At 42.4% G+C, this 16,469-nt stretch overlaps 1 protein-coding gene across 5 annotated transcripts in view; it reads right to left on the bottom strand.

Annotated features, from left to right (window-relative positions):
* LOC140912881 (transmembrane protein 263-like) overlaps window positions 1–14,036 on the bottom strand; it is a 313,599-nt gene extending 299,563 nt beyond the window's left edge. For 4 of the 5 annotated variants that reach the window (XM_073348107.1, XM_073348102.1, XM_073348101.1 and 1 more), the window contains exon 1: window positions 13,886–14,036. Coding sequence is in view for 3 of the 5 variants with exons in the window: in XM_073348101.1 (XP_073204202.1) it covers window positions 13,886–13,891 (6 nt within the window). In the remaining 2 variants the exon portion in view is untranslated. Of the gene's footprint in view, window positions 1–11,750; window positions 11,787–13,885 lie in introns of all 5 variants that reach the window. The other variant, XM_073348103.1, reaches the window with a different exon arrangement.
* Between the last annotated feature and the right edge of the window lie 2,433 nt (window positions 14,037–16,469).

Genomic DNA, 16,469 nt, shown 5'->3' with positions numbered 1-16,469 from the left:
TATACTTATCACATATGATGAGGAAGGATGGTTCATGGGTTAGGGTGCTAGCCTAGAACTGAGAGACCTGAGTTCAATTCCCTGCTCTGAAACACACCTCCTGTGTGACCTTGTGCAAGTCGTTGGGTCTCTCTGGACCAGATTTTCAAGGGATTTAGGTGCCTGAAGATGCAGAAATGTTCCTAATGGGATTTGCAAAGGCACCTGAGAAGGTTAGGCATCTAAGTTCCCCTGATTTCAATGGGAGTTAGGTACCTAACCTGCTTAGGCACTTCTGAAAATTCCCACTATCTCCATCTTTAGGCACCTAAACGCCTTTGAAAATTTGCCCCATGCCTCAATACCCCATCTGTAAAATGGGCATAATAGCCCATTCCTACCTCACCGGGATGTTGTGAAGATAAAAACATTAAAAATGTTGACCTCCTCAGATGCTATGGCAATGAGGGCTGTATACAGAGGTGAAAGTAAGCTGGCAAGAGCCAGTATGCAGTGCCAGACTGGACCGGCTTCCCCGGCAGTGATTTAAAGGGCCCGAGGCTCCTGCCACTGCAGGGAGCCCCGGGCCCTTTAAAGCACCTCTGGAGCTCCAGCAGCTGGGCTCGGGCAGGGGCTCCCCGCAGAGGCTGGAGCACCGGGCCTTTTAAATCCCCACCTGAGCTCCGGGGCAGCAGGGATTTATAAAGCCTAGAGCTCTGCAGCAGCTGAAGCCCCGAGCTCTTTATTTCACCCTTGAGCCCCGGGGCTCCCAGCCGCCTCTGCAGTGGGGTGATTTAAAGGCCCCAGGGCTCCCAGCCAGAGCCCCGAGGCCTTTAAATCGCCTCTTCAGGTTGAGGCCACACCTCCTCCGGTTGAGACCACGCTCCCACTCAGGACTCCAGCATACCAGTAAGTCCTTTATGTTACTTTCACCCCTGGCTGTATAGGTACATCAGAAAGACAGAGACAGGTATTACTCCCTCCAAAAACTTCCTCTTGAACTGATGTTTTCCATGTATTACCACAGCCAAAAAGTGAATGGCTATGAAAATACTAGAAGACAATCCATTGGGATATTTGACTTAAGGGGGGTGGAATAGGGGGAAGGGCAGAAATAAAATTGGAAAATGGGATGGTTTTCACTGTTTAAAAAAACAAAAACAAAAAAACCCCACACATTCTAAAAAGTACATTTCGTTTTAAAAACTTCCAGCTTGGCAGGCACAGAGCACTCAATGAGTATGATCTTTGCTCCATTTGAATATATGAAATTAGACGTGATGAAATATTGCACACATGCAGTGCTTCATTTTCCTAATGAAATCAGCAAGTGCCATTCCAGTGAGGTGCACCCAGAGAGATATGCACAGAAAAAGAAATTCAGCTGAACTAGTTCAATGAATAGTCATTCACTTAAAGATACAGGCCTTTATTCGAATATCATTTTCTCAGCCATCCCAGGGTTTCAGAATGAAGTCCTTCACCCACTGAAGCAAAGGGCAAAACTCCTATCGGCTTCAATGGGGCTACAGTTTCACTCTCAGTAACTCAAGGAAGCCATGTTGAGGGGAAAACAACAACACTGGGCACATGTAACTGACTTTTGAAAGATCTGATTTCTGTGCATGTAATTAATTGTGCTCCCCACACACTCCCCAAAAAATTAACGTTTAACCAATACTTTGACTACTTTTACTATAGAAACTTTTGAATACACACATTAAGGCATTGATTTAGGAAAGTACTTAAACAGATGCTTAACTTTAAGCATATGAGCAGTCCTAGCACAGTCACATACTTAAGTACCTTCCTTGACCACAGGATGGTGTTTCAGGAAGAAGGACTGCTAAGCAGAAATGGGGTCCACCTATCGAGGAAGGGGAAGAGCATATTTGGATACAGACTAGCTAACCTAGTGATGAGGGCTTTAAACTAGATTTGAAGGGGGCAGGTGACCAAAGCCCACAGGTAAGTCAAGAACATGGAGACCTGGGAGAAGGTTTGGAATGTGGGGGGGAGCATGGGCTGTTATAGCAGGGATAAAGGAGAGAAGACAGAACTTGGGGGGGGGAATCAAATCAGTATCTTAGATGTCTGTATACTAATGCAAGAAGTATGGGGAATAAGCAGGAAGAACTCAAAATGCTAGTAAATAAATAACTGTGACAAAGACCTGGTGGGATAATAGTAATGACTGGAATATTGGTATCGAAGGGTACAGCTTGCTCAGGAAGGACCGGCAGGGAAAAAAGGGAGGAGGTGTTGCCTTATATATTAAAAATGTATATACTTGGACTGAGATTGAGATGGAAACAGGAGACAGACTTGTTGAAAGTCTCTGGGTAAGGATAAACAGGGTAAAAAACAAGGGTGATGTCATGGTAGGGTATACTACAAACAGCTAGCCAGGAAGAAGAGGTGGAAGAGGCTTTTTTTTAAAAAACAGCTAACAAAATCATCCAAAGCACAGGACTTGGTGGTAACGGGGGACTTGAACTACCCAGACATCTGTTGGGAAAACAACACAGCAGGGCACAGATTATCCAACAAGTTCTTGGAATGTATTGGAGACAATTTTTTTTATTTCAGAAGGTGGAGACAGCTACCAGGGGAGAGGCTGTTCTAGATTTGATTTTGACTAACAGGAAGGAACTGGTTGAGAATTTGAAAGAGGAAGGCAGCTCGGATGAAAGTGATCATGAAATGATAGAGTTCATGATTCCAAGGAATGGTAGGAGGGAGAACAGCAAAATAAAGACAATGGATTTCAAGAAGGAAGACTTTAGCAAACTTGGGGAGTTGGTAGGTAAGATTCCCATGGGAAGCAAGTGTAAGGGGGAAAAACAATAGAAGACAGTTGGCAGTTTTTCAAAGAGACATTATTAAGGGCACGAGAAGAAACTACCCCACTGTGTAGGAAACATAGGAAGTATGGCAAGAGACCACCCTGGCTTACCCAGGAGATCTTCAAATGATCTAAAAATAAAAAAACAAGTCCTACAAGAAGTAGAAAATAGGTCAAATTACAAAGGATGAATATAAACAAACAAGTATGTAGGGACAAAATTAGAAAGGCCAAGGCACAAAACGAGATCAATCTAGCCAGACACATAAAGGGTAACAAGAAAACATTCTACAAATACATGAGAAGCAAGAGGAAGACCAAAGACAGGGTAGACCCGTTACTCAATGAGGGGGAAAAACAACAACAGAAAATGTGGAAATGGCAGAGGTGCTTAATGACTTCTTTGTTTCGGTTTTCACCAAGAAAGTTGGTGGTGATTGGACGTCTAACGTAGTGAATGCCAGTGAAAATGAGATAGGATCAGAATAGGCTATAAAAGGGAAAGAACAAGTTAAAAATTACTTGGACAAAATTAGAGGTCTTCAAGTCACCATGGCCTGATGAAATGCATCTGAGAATAATCAAGGAGCTGACTGAGGAGATATTTTTAGCCATTAGCGATTATCTTTGAGAAGTCATGGAAGATAAGAGAGATTTCAGAAGACTGGAAAATGGCAAATATAGTGCCCACCTATAAAAAGGGAAATAAGGACAACCCAGGGAATTACAGACTAGTCAGCTTAATTTCTGTACCCGGAAAGATAATGGAGCAAATAATTAATCAATCAATTTACAAACATCTAGAAGATAATAAGATGATAAGTAACAGTTAGCTTGGATTTGTCAACAACAAATCGTGTCAAACCAACCTGATAGCTTTCTTTGACAGGGTAACAAGACTTGTCAATAGGGAGGAAGTGGTAGATGTGGTATATCTTAACTTTAGTAAAGCTTTTGATACTGTCTTGCATGACCTTCTCATAAACAAACTAAGGAAATGAAACCTAGTTGGAGTTACTGTAAGGGGAGTGCAAAACTGGTTCGAAACCCGTTCCCAGAGAGTAGTTATCAGTGGTTCACAGTCATGGTGGAAGGGCATAACAAGTGGGGTCCTGCAGGGATCAGTTCAATATCTTCATCAATGATTTAGATAATGGCATAGAGAATACGCTTATAAAGTTTGTGGAAGATACCAAGCTGGGAAGGATTGCAAGTGGTTTGGAAGATAGGATTAAAATTCAAAATGATCTGGACAAACTGGAGAAATGGTCTAAAGTTAATAGGATGAAATTCAATAAAGACAAATGCAAAGTACTCCATTTAGGAGGGAACAATCAGCAGCACACACACAAAATGGGAAATGACTGCCTAAGAAGGAGTACTGCAGAAAGGGATCTGGGGGTCATAGCGGACCACAAGCTAAATATGAGTCAACAGTGTAACGCTGCTGCAAAAAAAAAAAAAAAAAAAAAAGCAAACATCATTCTGGGATGTATTAACAGGAGTGTTGTAAGCAAGACACGAAAAGTAATTCTTCTGCTCTACTCTGCGCTGATTAGGCCTCAACTGGAGTATTGTGTCCAGTTCTGGGCGCCACATTTCGGGAAGGGTGTGGACAAACTGGAGAGAGTCTAGAGAAGAGCAACAAAAATGATTAAAGATCTAGAAAACATGACCTATGGGGGAAGATTGAAAAAATTGGGTTTTCAGAGAAGACTGAGGGGGACATAGTTTTCAAGTATTGTTCAAGGTTGTTACAAGGAGCAGGAATATTTTTTTTTTCTTAACCTCTGAGGATAGGACAAGAAGCAAAGGGCATAAATTGCAGCAAGGGAGGTTTAGGTTGGACATTAGGAAAAGCTTCCTAACTGTCAGGGTGGTTAAGCACTGGAATAAATTGCCTATGGAGGTTGTGGAATCTCCATCATCTGAGATTTTTAAGAGCAGGTTAGACAAACACCTGTCAGGAATGGTCTAGATAATTAGTCCTGCCACGAGTGCAGGGGACTGGACTAAATGACCTCTCGAGGTCCCTTCCAGTTCCATGATTCTATGAATTGGGGCCCAGGTAACTAACACAGTAGACAAAAATGTGGACTGCTTTATTTATCACACAACAACAAGCACTGGTGTTTTTGATGGCTGGATGCTTATTCCTAAAGGCAGCAAATTAAACAAAGATTTCTGCACAGAGACCTTCTGGGTAGCTTTGACCCCAAATCTGAACTCCTAATTTGGTGGGTTGCTTTTTTAAGTGGATGTATTGCACACAAATGGTAGATTCAGAGCCTTCCAGACTGAAGTTTTATTTATCTATAGAATAGGCGCATCATAGGCAGTGGCGATGCAAGGTTCTCCAACACTGCACCCCACTGATGGGCCTCAATCCAACCTGCAAGGACCACTTCTGGCAGTAAGGATAGTTTCATTTCAATAGCCTATTGAATCTTTGTTCTCTCTTGCTAAAACTAACACCTGTGCTGGTGGGCTGTGTGAGGAAGACGCCTTTCCACTGGAAAGTAAACCCCAACCAACAATTTATTTCACACAAGCTACTAAAGACCTGTCAGGTAGTGATAACTTTTGATCACTACTAATCTGGGTCAGATTGGACCTGTTGTTCTAGCAATGAAGATCTGGGCTGCATACAAAGAGGGCATTAGGTGCTCTTTGGTACATAATATCCTCTGAATCACAGAAATGTAAGGCTGGAAGGGACCTCCAGAGGTCATGTAGTCCAGTCCACTGTAAACCTAAGACAGGCCTGATATGTGTTTGTCCAATTTCTTCTTAAAACTTCCAATGATGTGGATTCCACAACCACTCTTGAAAGCCTAGTTCAGAGCTTAATTACCTTTCTATTTAGAATGCTCTTCCTAATACCTAACCTAAATCTCTCTTGCTGCAGATTAAGTCCATTATGAGAATTTCATGTGGAATTGTATCAAATGCCTTACTAAAAATCAAAATATATCACATCTACTGGTTCCCCCTATCCGCTAGGCCAGTAACTCTGGCAAAGAAGGAAATTAGGTTCATTTGGCATGATTTGTTGTTGACAAACCCATGCTGGTTATTACTTATAACCCCATTATCCCCTAGGTGCTTACAGACTGATTGTTTAATAATTTGTTCCAGTATCTTTCCAGGTATCGAAGTTAGACTCACTAGTCTATAATTCCCCGGCTCCTCTTTGTCTCCCTTTTTTGAAAGGCAGATGGTATGTTTGCCCTTCTCCAGCCTTCTGGGACCTCTCCCATCTTCCATGAGTTCTCGAATATAATTGCTAACAGTTCTGAGATCGCTTCAGCCAGTTTCTTAAGCACCTTAGGATGAATTTCATCAGGCCCTGCCAACTTGAATACATCTTACTTATCTAAATATTCTTTAACTTGTTCTTTCTCCATTTTGGCTTTCATTCCTTTCGCCTTGTTAAAGTTGCATTGAATCCATAACCAGATGGAGAAGGGTCGCTCACTCTAAAAGAGATTACTTTTTTTGAGAAACATGACTAGTGCTGTATAAACCACTGTGCAGACAAGTAATCAATCTATTAACAGTGCTGATTTTAAAATGGCTTTAAATAAACAACACACACCTCTCTCAAAGAAATAGTTTTCTTTCTTAGGGGTTAAACTGTTCCCCTTTAGGCAGTTGCCCACATATTCATTGAGGACATGTGAGTTTCACAGAATCTCCATTTGAACAAAAGGTAAATGGCTTTTCCTTACAAGAAAACTGAATGCAGGATTCACACTGGAACTTATTGTAAAGACAGGCCACCCCGCAAAATCAAAGATAACAATGTTTATTAAACAGGGATATTGCATTAGCCCTGTCATAAATATAAAGGGAAGGGTAAACCCCTTTAAAATCCCTCCTGGCCAGAGGAAAAATCCTCTCACCTGTAAAGGGTTAAGAAGCTAAAGATAACCTCGCTGGCTCCTGACCACCAATGAGGAGAAAAGATACTTTCAAAAGCTGGGAGGAGGGAGAAAAACAAAGGGTCTGTCTGTCTGTGTGATGCTTTTGCCAGAGACAGAACAAGGAATGGAGTCTTAGAATTTAGTAAGTAATCTAGCTAGGTATGTGTTAGATTATGATTTCTTTAAATGGCTGAGAAAATAGCTGTGCTGAATAGAATGAATATTCCTGTCTGTGTGTCTTTTTTGTAACTTAAGGTTTTGCCTAGAGGGATTCTCTATGTTTTGAATCTAATTACCCTGTAAGGTATTTACCATCCTGTTTTTACAGAGATGATTCTTTTTTACTTCTATTAAAAGTCTTCTTGTAAGGAAACTGAATGCTTTTTCATTGTTCTAAGATCCAAGGGTTTGGGTCTGTGGTCACCTATGCAAATTGGTGAGGATTTTTACCAAAGCTGCCCCAGGAAGTGGGGTGCAAGGGTTGGGAGGATTTTGGGGGGGAAAGACGTTTCCAAACTACGTTTTTTCAGGAACCCAGATAAAGTTTGGTGGTGGCAGTGGAAGTCCAAGGGTAAAATAGTTTGTACCTTGGGGAAGTCTTAACCTAAGCTGGTAAAAGTAAGCTTAGGAGGTTTTCATGCAGTTCCCCACATCTGTACCCTAGAGTTCAGACTGGGGAAGGAACCGTGACAAGCCCCTTTGCAGCTCTCAGTATATTCACGTTGCATCAAGATATTTTTGTTTTTGAACATGTAAACACACCCTATAATTAATAAACTGGAAATAAAATAAGTTTGAAAGTTCTTTGTTTTGGACAGTCAATCTCTGACAAAATAAATCCTTAGCCTTCTTGATTAGGGGAGCGGGGTTAAGAAAAGTCTTATGCATCTTTCAGGGTACATTGGCAGAGCAAAGCCAATTTCATCTTTCAAACACGTCAGTTTACAAAAACAAGCAGATAGCAAAGAAGCCTTTTTAACTCACTTGCTTTAAACAGTATTATTTACACACACACAGCCTTATCAAAAGCTATGAGTGAATGTTGTTGGTTCCCAGCATGCTGGAGTTCAGCTAGAATGATAGGGAAAGAAAAATCTTTAATGTTTGTAAACAAGCTTCTGTTGAAGGGCAAGTTAATTTCCAGGCTATAGATGGACAGAACAGTTGCTCCTTGACTGAATACTTCTTATTTAAATGGTCCAGAAACCAGCTCTGCTAGGTAGGATTAATATAACTATTCCTGGGGGAATTCTGCGCCACTGCGTGTGCACATAAAGAATGAGCTATACATATTTTTAATATTTGTGCAGAAAAAAGCTTCTGCTGGAAAGATGCTGCAGTTCTGCCTTTTGCCCACCAGAGGGTACTGTGGCGATAGAACAGAGCAGAAGCTATCCACCAGCTGGGGAAGAGAAAGAGCCTGCCTTCTTCACAGCACCTGTCAGGCTGGGTCAGGAGACAGGGACTATGGGGAGACAGCGTGGGGCTGCTGGGGGAGGACAAACTGGGGCAGGGGCTGAATGGGAGTGGAGGCACAGGACCACATGGTGAGGGGCTGGCTGAGTGGGTGCACAGAGACACATGGGGGCAGGAGAAGTAGGTGTCTGTGGGGGTGGAGGGACACATGTAGAACAGGGGGTGCAAGGACACATGGGGACAGGGGCAGGTGTGCCTGACTGAATGCGAGAGGCTAGGGGTCAGCCAGGGTCTGCATGGGGGAAGCTCCCTAACAATCCCTCCCGTCCCCCCCCAAAAAGAAACTGTTCCATACTATTCCCACCCATACCCAACAACCCTCCAAATTCACACCCAGGCTTCTTCTCAGCAATTACTTTCCTCTTCCTCAATTCCTCCATTACCTCTGACTCCCCCAAGCCTTTGCACTGCTTCTGAGGGGTGCAGGAAATACGGTTCTGTATTGAAGTTTAAATGAATTATTACTCAGAGTTCTGTATTAAGATGCATAATAAAGAATCTATGTCAAAAACCATTAGCTGAATCTTTTTTGTTGTCTGTATTGTTACAGACATACTTGCCAACAGGTATTATATGGTGTTATTTTGACAAATAAAATATGCAGAATTTGAAAATATTGTGCGCAGAAGTTTAAAATTTTTGGTGCAGAATTCCCCCTGAAGTATGATACAGAAGACAGTGTAAAAAAATACTACACATACAATATTTTGGTAGGGTGAACCACAGAAACCTCCAAGATACAGAGAATCATCTACCAAATGGAACAGTGAAGTAGGAAACTGGAAGAAAATATTTAAAATAGACTTAGTCTGGAGATGAAAAGGTTAAAAAAAAAGTTTGAAAAGAATAGGTAAGGTGACTTGTTCAAAGAAAACTTAAACCTGTTTTTTTCCTGTTGGTCAACAAATTAAGGTTGTCCCAATTTTTCTTTTACCTCATAACACACATATACCACAATGTGATCTGGACCATGTAGAAGGATTCACTTCCCAGGTACAACATATGCCTTATTCCCTGCTATGCTCCAGGTTAAGGGAGTTTTTAGACTTCTAGCCTAGCCTCCATGAGAACAGTAGGCTGGGAACAAGTACAATAAAATCAAAGCCTCAGCATGAAGGGACCCAAGAAGAGCAGTCTCTCTCTCTCTCCACAGGGTGGGCAAATATGGTGAGGTCTCTCTAGGTACCTCCAGAGGGACAATGATCGCCTGTAACTCCTTACTATCCTTGGATGTAGGAGCTACAGCTTGTGAGATGCTGGTATAAGGCAAGAAAGGCTATTTGCAAGCATGAGTGAAGAATGGGGAAGACAGAGGAAACAGCATTGTGGGGGAGAGGTTCCTGATACAAGTGTTTCCGATACATTTGGCTTGTTAATAAACTAGGAGGGGGAAGATATTGTTTTCAGAACTTTAATCTTGCATGATGTAGCTAAGTTTTGACCTGACATGTGTAATTAATACATCGGGGGAGGCCTCATTCTTTGGAAGATAGGATTAGGGAGGTAAATGAATCATGAGCCTGAAAACAAGACATTTGTGCCAAGTAAGAGAAGTAAATAGGACAGTAGGCTAAAAACGACAAAATGCTTGAGTCAGTTAAGATAAGAGGGAGAACTCTCAGAGAACTATTTACTATGAACTAGACAACAAGGGACAAAGTAAGTTAGTAATGTAGAGATGAGCTAAAAACAAAGTTGAACCATGGACGGCATGTGCTGCACAGGGAATGGTTCCTGCAAAGTAACAAAACCAATTCAAAAGCGTGATGCAATACATAGTGAATGCAATGAATATAAAGAGAGAGGATTTCTATGTAACTTTGGAGCTGTGATGTACCTTGCATCCAACCCCACTGCAGTTTGAGTCTAATCAACTCAGCATAGCACTGCTGTATGCCAAATAAAATACTTAAGTCACACCGAGCTCTTAAAAAGACAAGTGGAAAGAAGTCTCAGAAAAACTCCCAACATGTGATTGTCTCAGAAGGTGAGGCATACTGCAGAGGTATGTATAGTACAGATCCATTCCACAAACTGCTGATCAGTTCTGCACTTAAAAATCCTAGGTGGGTTGACTGACCGATTGCTCAGATGTAAGATTGAAAATGATGTTGACCTATGACCCTGTCATACCTTTGTAATAACACTATAGGCATATAATATTGATAGGTTTTAATTGCTATCAGGTCGAAATACGCTGAGGGCAAGTAGGAGGACACAAATAATTGCATTGTTAGGTTTTGCTGGGATATAAAAGGCTGTTTTATTAATGTGAGGCCTAGTGTGATAGGCTTATGCTAAGGACTGAATTTAGGTGAACTAAACAAGGCCCAAGGGTTTAACCCAAGGTCACAAATTATGCCTTTTCATTCTGTGTAACAAACAAATGAACACAGAAGGACAGGCACTTTGCAAGTTTATGGAAGTTATTTTGAAATAAGGGGACTGTTTGGGGGCATTTGCAATATTGTAACTAGGTAGTTTGATCATATTGACATATATGATTTATTAAGAAATTGACTGATATAAATGCTTAGGTCACTGATCAGAAGCAAAATTACAGACACTTGGAATGCCACATACGGAAAATGGGCAGGCACCTACCTTATTATGGTCATGAACCATATGCATGAGTAATTACATAAAGAAGGTTGTACAAAAAGATCTAACCAAATTCCCTTTGGGATGAGCCCACATAAGATAGGCCATGAGCATTCTTACCAAAGTGCAGTAAAGTGCACAACTAAGTGGAGACAGGAAGAATTTAGAAAAAGTAATAGGCATATCAGGAAAATTATCCATTTCTTCTTTGTTCAAGGAAATGGTGCCTGCAGGAAATCTTTTTATTTTCAGCCTCAGATGAATGTGTTGTTCAGCAAGCACTTCAATGGGTTTGGGTTTTGGTTTTAAAGATAACTCAGCAACTTTTCCAGATGCATTAAGTAGTTTAATTACATTTGCTTGGAATGGATTTTTGGTTGTCCCATGCTGCCATAGGATTCTTTTTAGCCTGGAGTAACAAGCATTCAGAGGCAGAAAAATCCCTTAGTGTCAGGGGAGGGGTGGGGTGGAAAAAAAAAAAAAAACCACTCCACACACTGGCAAATAGCAAACTTTCTTTTGTAAGACTGTGTATGTGGTATGAAGAATTAGGCTAAAACATCAATTTCTGCATAATTTAAGAACAAGTTGCATTTAGCCTCTGATTATAATATATATATATATATATAAATAAAAATGGCCCTTCTTACTGCAGAGTTGTGCTTACTGTGTATATCAGTCATCTCTTCTGACTTTAGGGACTAAAATAAATCTTTATTACCTTTTTTTTTTTTTAAACTTCTGTTAGCTGTGTTGGCTCTGCAAGACTAAGCTTGTGCATCAGGATAATCGTTAATAATGTTCCAGTCAGTGACACCAGTGCACAGCCACAAACAGCAAAAGTGTTCCTAAGGGCACACACTATGGAAAATGGGGTAAACTGGATACATAGGTTGAAGTACGAGCTCCGAATAGTGACTTACATTACAGTAGTGGCTAATCCCCCATTGTCCTAGGTCCTGTACAAAACACAAAGGAAAACATGTAGTCCCTTCCCCAAATAGTTTACAGTCTGATTTGGCCAACACAACCTTTATTGCTGGGAAAGATGCATGAGAAGGTGAGAACTCTGCTTGATGCCAGATTGAGTCTGCAGAGATGATAGTTAGGGAAGTCGGTTGTGCTTGTAAATAGAGCATATCTGACACAAAGTCATTCAGAGATAATGAACCTGAAATCCACAATCCTGTTTTTAGTCACTTTTCAGGGTACTGTGAAGATAACATTTCCAAATCAGAACTGATACAGTGCTGTTTTTACAACCCAGGCAGCTAGAATGCCTGCCTTGACCACTGCACATAAGGTTCCCAAGCATCCAGAAAGTGAAATTGGCATGACTTTGGTTAGCCCATTGCTATTGAGAGCCCTAGGACACCCATGAAACTGGCAACAACAGTGTCAATTTCATTCCAGCTGTTTGGAAAGGCTAAGGGGGAGGTGGGGGCGGGGAGATGCAGACACTGGAGCTATTCCTGGAGGTGGAGGACTTTTAACGAACCGATGGAAAGATTGTCCACACAACTCTTTGCAGGAGGTAGTAGGAAAAGCAGGGGAGTCCCTTCCCAGGGAAACAAGAACATAGGAAAGGGGTAAAGAAGCAAAGACAAACCTTATTCGACCTCCTAGCTAGTCCTGTTTTCAGTGAAGAGCCTAAAATAAATCAGTCTTCCTTTCTTCCCCACTAGACAGTAATCTTGTTCAAGAGGCAACATTATGCAAAACCAATAGAACAAATCACACCAAACTAGAGGGCTCTAGAAACTTTAATTTCTATAGCATCAAATACAAATACCTCTGTTCTTCCCCATACCCAAGCAGTAACTGACAACTATGGAGAAAGAAGACAATTGACACTTGCATGTTTCTTGGCCATTTGCTGCCATATCAGCTTAGAATGATCTCCTCAGAGGTTATAAAGTAAGCATAATCAAACCTCGTCAGTTACTCGGATGGGTTACTGACAAAGAAAAAAAAATCAAGCACAATACAAAAAACTGCACTAGTAATTTAGCCTCCTGAATTAGTACTGATTTAGCACAAAGTTAGAGGAGCTGTAGTGGCAAGAATTGATTTTAAGAGAACTCCTAAAGATGAGTCATAAAGATGAGAACCTGACCATTTGTTGAAGATCCCATCCTTCAAGAATAGGTGTGTTAATTGTGGAATCCTAGTCCCATATCATTTTGGGCTACATTTTGCCTACCTTACATTTTCCTGCAATGTCAAGTGAATGTGGGATTTTTCCTTCTTTCTTTCCTGTCTTAAACTGTTAGGTAGCATTACTGTGAACTGTTTAAGAGTGACCATGTCCCACCCAAAAGGTGCTCACACACATTCCATTGATAGATGATGTGACCCAAGTATACCTAGTTTTCAAAAAGTCTGCTGAGTTCCCCAGATGGAAGGCATTATTTAAATGTCACGTCTAGAAGATTAACGAAAAGACAGTGGGAAAGAATAGATGAATTAAAGCCCAATAAAAGGGAGGCTACAATCCAGAGACTGTAAGCTTCATGAGGCAAGATCCGTGTCTTTACCTGCATTTTGTACAGCAAGAGTAGCACAACCGGTGCTCCACAAAAGACCGCCCTGCAAAGCTGATCCACTTTTCAACCCACTTCGCTCCTTTACGCGCCCCAGACTGATTAGCGGCAATGATAATAAATTGATGACATACAACACACTCCCAGGGCCCTGCCCATCACTGACACCATCCCACGCTTCCTAAATCAGGCAAAAGCAAGCACATAGTGCCATTAACCAGAGGCACCCTCACTGCCTGCAGCTGCAGGTGGAGGGAGGCCCCTCCAGGAATGCCCCTCACCGCTCCTTGCTCCCCAGATAGCCGGGGGGGGGAGACGGGCCTTCGCTCCCCGCATTCTGCTCTTCCCCCCTCTACAGGTGGCCCCCGCGCGGAGTGTGAGCCCCCCACTCCCGGAGCCCGCCTGCTGCCCAGCCAAGGAGGCGGCGACACCCACCCCTGTCCCCAAGGCTGCGAGCTGAGCGAGCCCTCCACGCCCAGCCCCTCCCCGGGGAGGGGGCGGAGCCCCCTACTCACCTTCATGCCGGCGCGCTCTTGCCCTCCCGCAGCTCGAGGCGGATGGAGCGCTACAGCGCACGGAGCGGGACGCGACGGCTGCGGACTCCCCGCCTCCTCCTGCCCGATGTAAACACAGAGCGGGGGGCGGGACAGAGCGCCATGGCAACCCGGCCGGAACCGGAAACGCTGTGGCCGGGCAGGTTGCCTGGCGCCGCCATCTTGGGGAGGGGGCGGGGGGAGTGATAGAGGCGCTGTCATCAAACACTGGCGCCTTGGGCAGGAGCTTCTTCCGCACACTGCCCCCTGGGCACGCCCCCCGCCCCCCGGGGCACGGGCTCCGTCACTCCTGGGAGTGAATAGCTCCCCCCTCCAGTTCTTCCCCCTCAGATCTTGAGTTCCCCCTTTGTCATCGCACCCAGCACACCTCGTCTGCCACCCCCTTTCCTTGCCTTATGCTTTTGGACACATCAGCTTCCCATTCCTGCCCCGCCATAGCGTCTGGGGAGCTTGTGGGGTGAGGGGATGTCGTGCAGTAAGAAACAGAATCAGAGGTAGTTGGCACTGAAGGTTTATCCACTCGCAACCTTCCCTGGCCATCCACTAGCCTTCTGCCTTCCTGCCCAGTCGCCTCTATCACTCAGCACTAAATAATAGTAAACCCATGGAGGTCTCTCCATGTAATGGTTACATGCTGTCAGGGCCAATGGGATTTTGAGATGTGCTATCCCACAGGAGTGAGGGCATGCTAAACTGCATTTTACCCTTAGCAGTTGTTGCCCTTACACAGTCCCCTTAATTTTCAAAGAATTTCACAAACTTTAAGAACAGACAAATGGCCACACTGCTTCAGACCAATGGTTACCCTTAGTAAATGGTGAGAAATCCAACAAGGCGTGCCTGCCTAAGCACAGTATCAACAATAATCTCTTATTTTCATATCTCAGTCTAATTAGGCTGGTTTACAACATACATTCATTATCTGTAATATAACTGAAAGCATTGTCTTTTGTGGTGCTGAAATTTGGGATCTCATCCCTTGTTCAGACTCACATCTCTGACAACTCCAACCACCAACTTTGACAAAAAATATTTAGAATTGATCTGCTCAGATCTTTCCTCCAAAATCCCCCCCATTGCCCATTACCGTAAAGAACTTCACCATTCTCCCTGCCCATACACATGTAAGCTTGGTTTCACATAACAGGGGAACAGTCAGTTGTTAAAATAAAAATTAAACCCTTTCTATTAAAATTATTTTGAAAACATTCTTACTGAAATATTTCTCAGGTTTCAGAGTAACAGCTGTGTTAGTCTGTATTCGCAAAAAGAAAAGGAGTACTTGTAACACCTTAGAGACTAACAAATTTATTTGAGCATAAGCTTTTGCGAGTCTCTAAGGTGCCACAAGTACTCCTTTTCTTTTTTTGAAATATTTCTGTTGGTCTCAGATTGTGTAAACATTTAGGGCCAGATCGAGCATTTACTGAATATCCTGAGTATAGAGTGGCACAGAGCTGCATCACCCAGAAAAAGAGCCCTGTAAAGGAAGTGTCTCTCAGGGAGGATTTTGTGAGTCTGGGGATGATCTGTGACACTTACTTCCTGCTTCTCTCTTGCTCCTGAGGGAGAGTGATCTACTGCTTTACTAGGTGTAGCAAATACTTTAGATCTCACTCCCAGATAAGTGCTTATTCAAATAAACTTTTTTTTTCGCCCCAGTACGACACAGACATATGTATGTACTAATAAAGTTTATGAAAAAATTAGGGCTGTCGATTAATCACAGTTTACTCTCACAATTAACTCAAAAAATTAATCACGATTTAAACAAATTAACCGTGATTAATTGCAGTTTTAATCGCCCTGTTAAACAATAGAATACCAATTGAAATGTATTAAATATTTTGGATGTTCTTCTACATTTTCACATGTATTTATTTCAATTACAACACAGAATACAAAATCTACAGTGCTTACTTTATATTATTTTTATTAGAAATATTTGCAGTGTAAAAATGGTAACATAAATAATATTTTTCAATTCACCTCATACTAGTACCATAGTGTACTCTCTTTATCGTGAAAGTGCAACTTACAGATGTAGATTTTTTTTTTGGTTACATAACTGCACTCAAAAACAAAACAACGTAAAACTTTAGCGTCTACAAGTCCACTCAGTCTTACTTCTTTTTCAGTCAATCGCTAAGAGAAACAAGTTCATTTACATTTGCAGGAGATAATTCTGCCCGCTTCTTATTTACAATGTCACCTGAAAGTGAGAACAGATGTTCGTATGGCACTTTTCATAGCCAGCATTGCAAGGTTTTTACACGCCAGCTCTACTAAACATTCAGATGCCCCTTCATGCTTTGGCCACCAATCCAGAGATTCGAGTCTGAACAAAGGATGAGATCCCAAATTTCAGCACCACAAAAGACAATGCTTTCAGTTACACATGTAAGCAGTGTCAGGATGAGCTCCACCCTGACATCTGGTGGTGAGGTGTGGCAAGTTGTGGAAAAGAACTTCAGGGGCCGATCTCATTTGCATAGGCACACCCACCACGCCTAGAATGAGACCATAGCTGCCCAAATGGTCACTT

Source organism: Lepidochelys kempii, chromosome 6, assembly GCF_965140265.1.
Source record: "Lepidochelys kempii isolate rLepKem1 chromosome 6, rLepKem1.hap2, whole genome shotgun sequence".
NCBI lineage: Eukaryota > Metazoa > Chordata > Testudines > Cheloniidae > Lepidochelys > Lepidochelys kempii.
The sequence above is the reverse complement of the archived record's forward strand: the minus strand, read 5'-3'. Positions and strand labels throughout refer to the sequence as shown.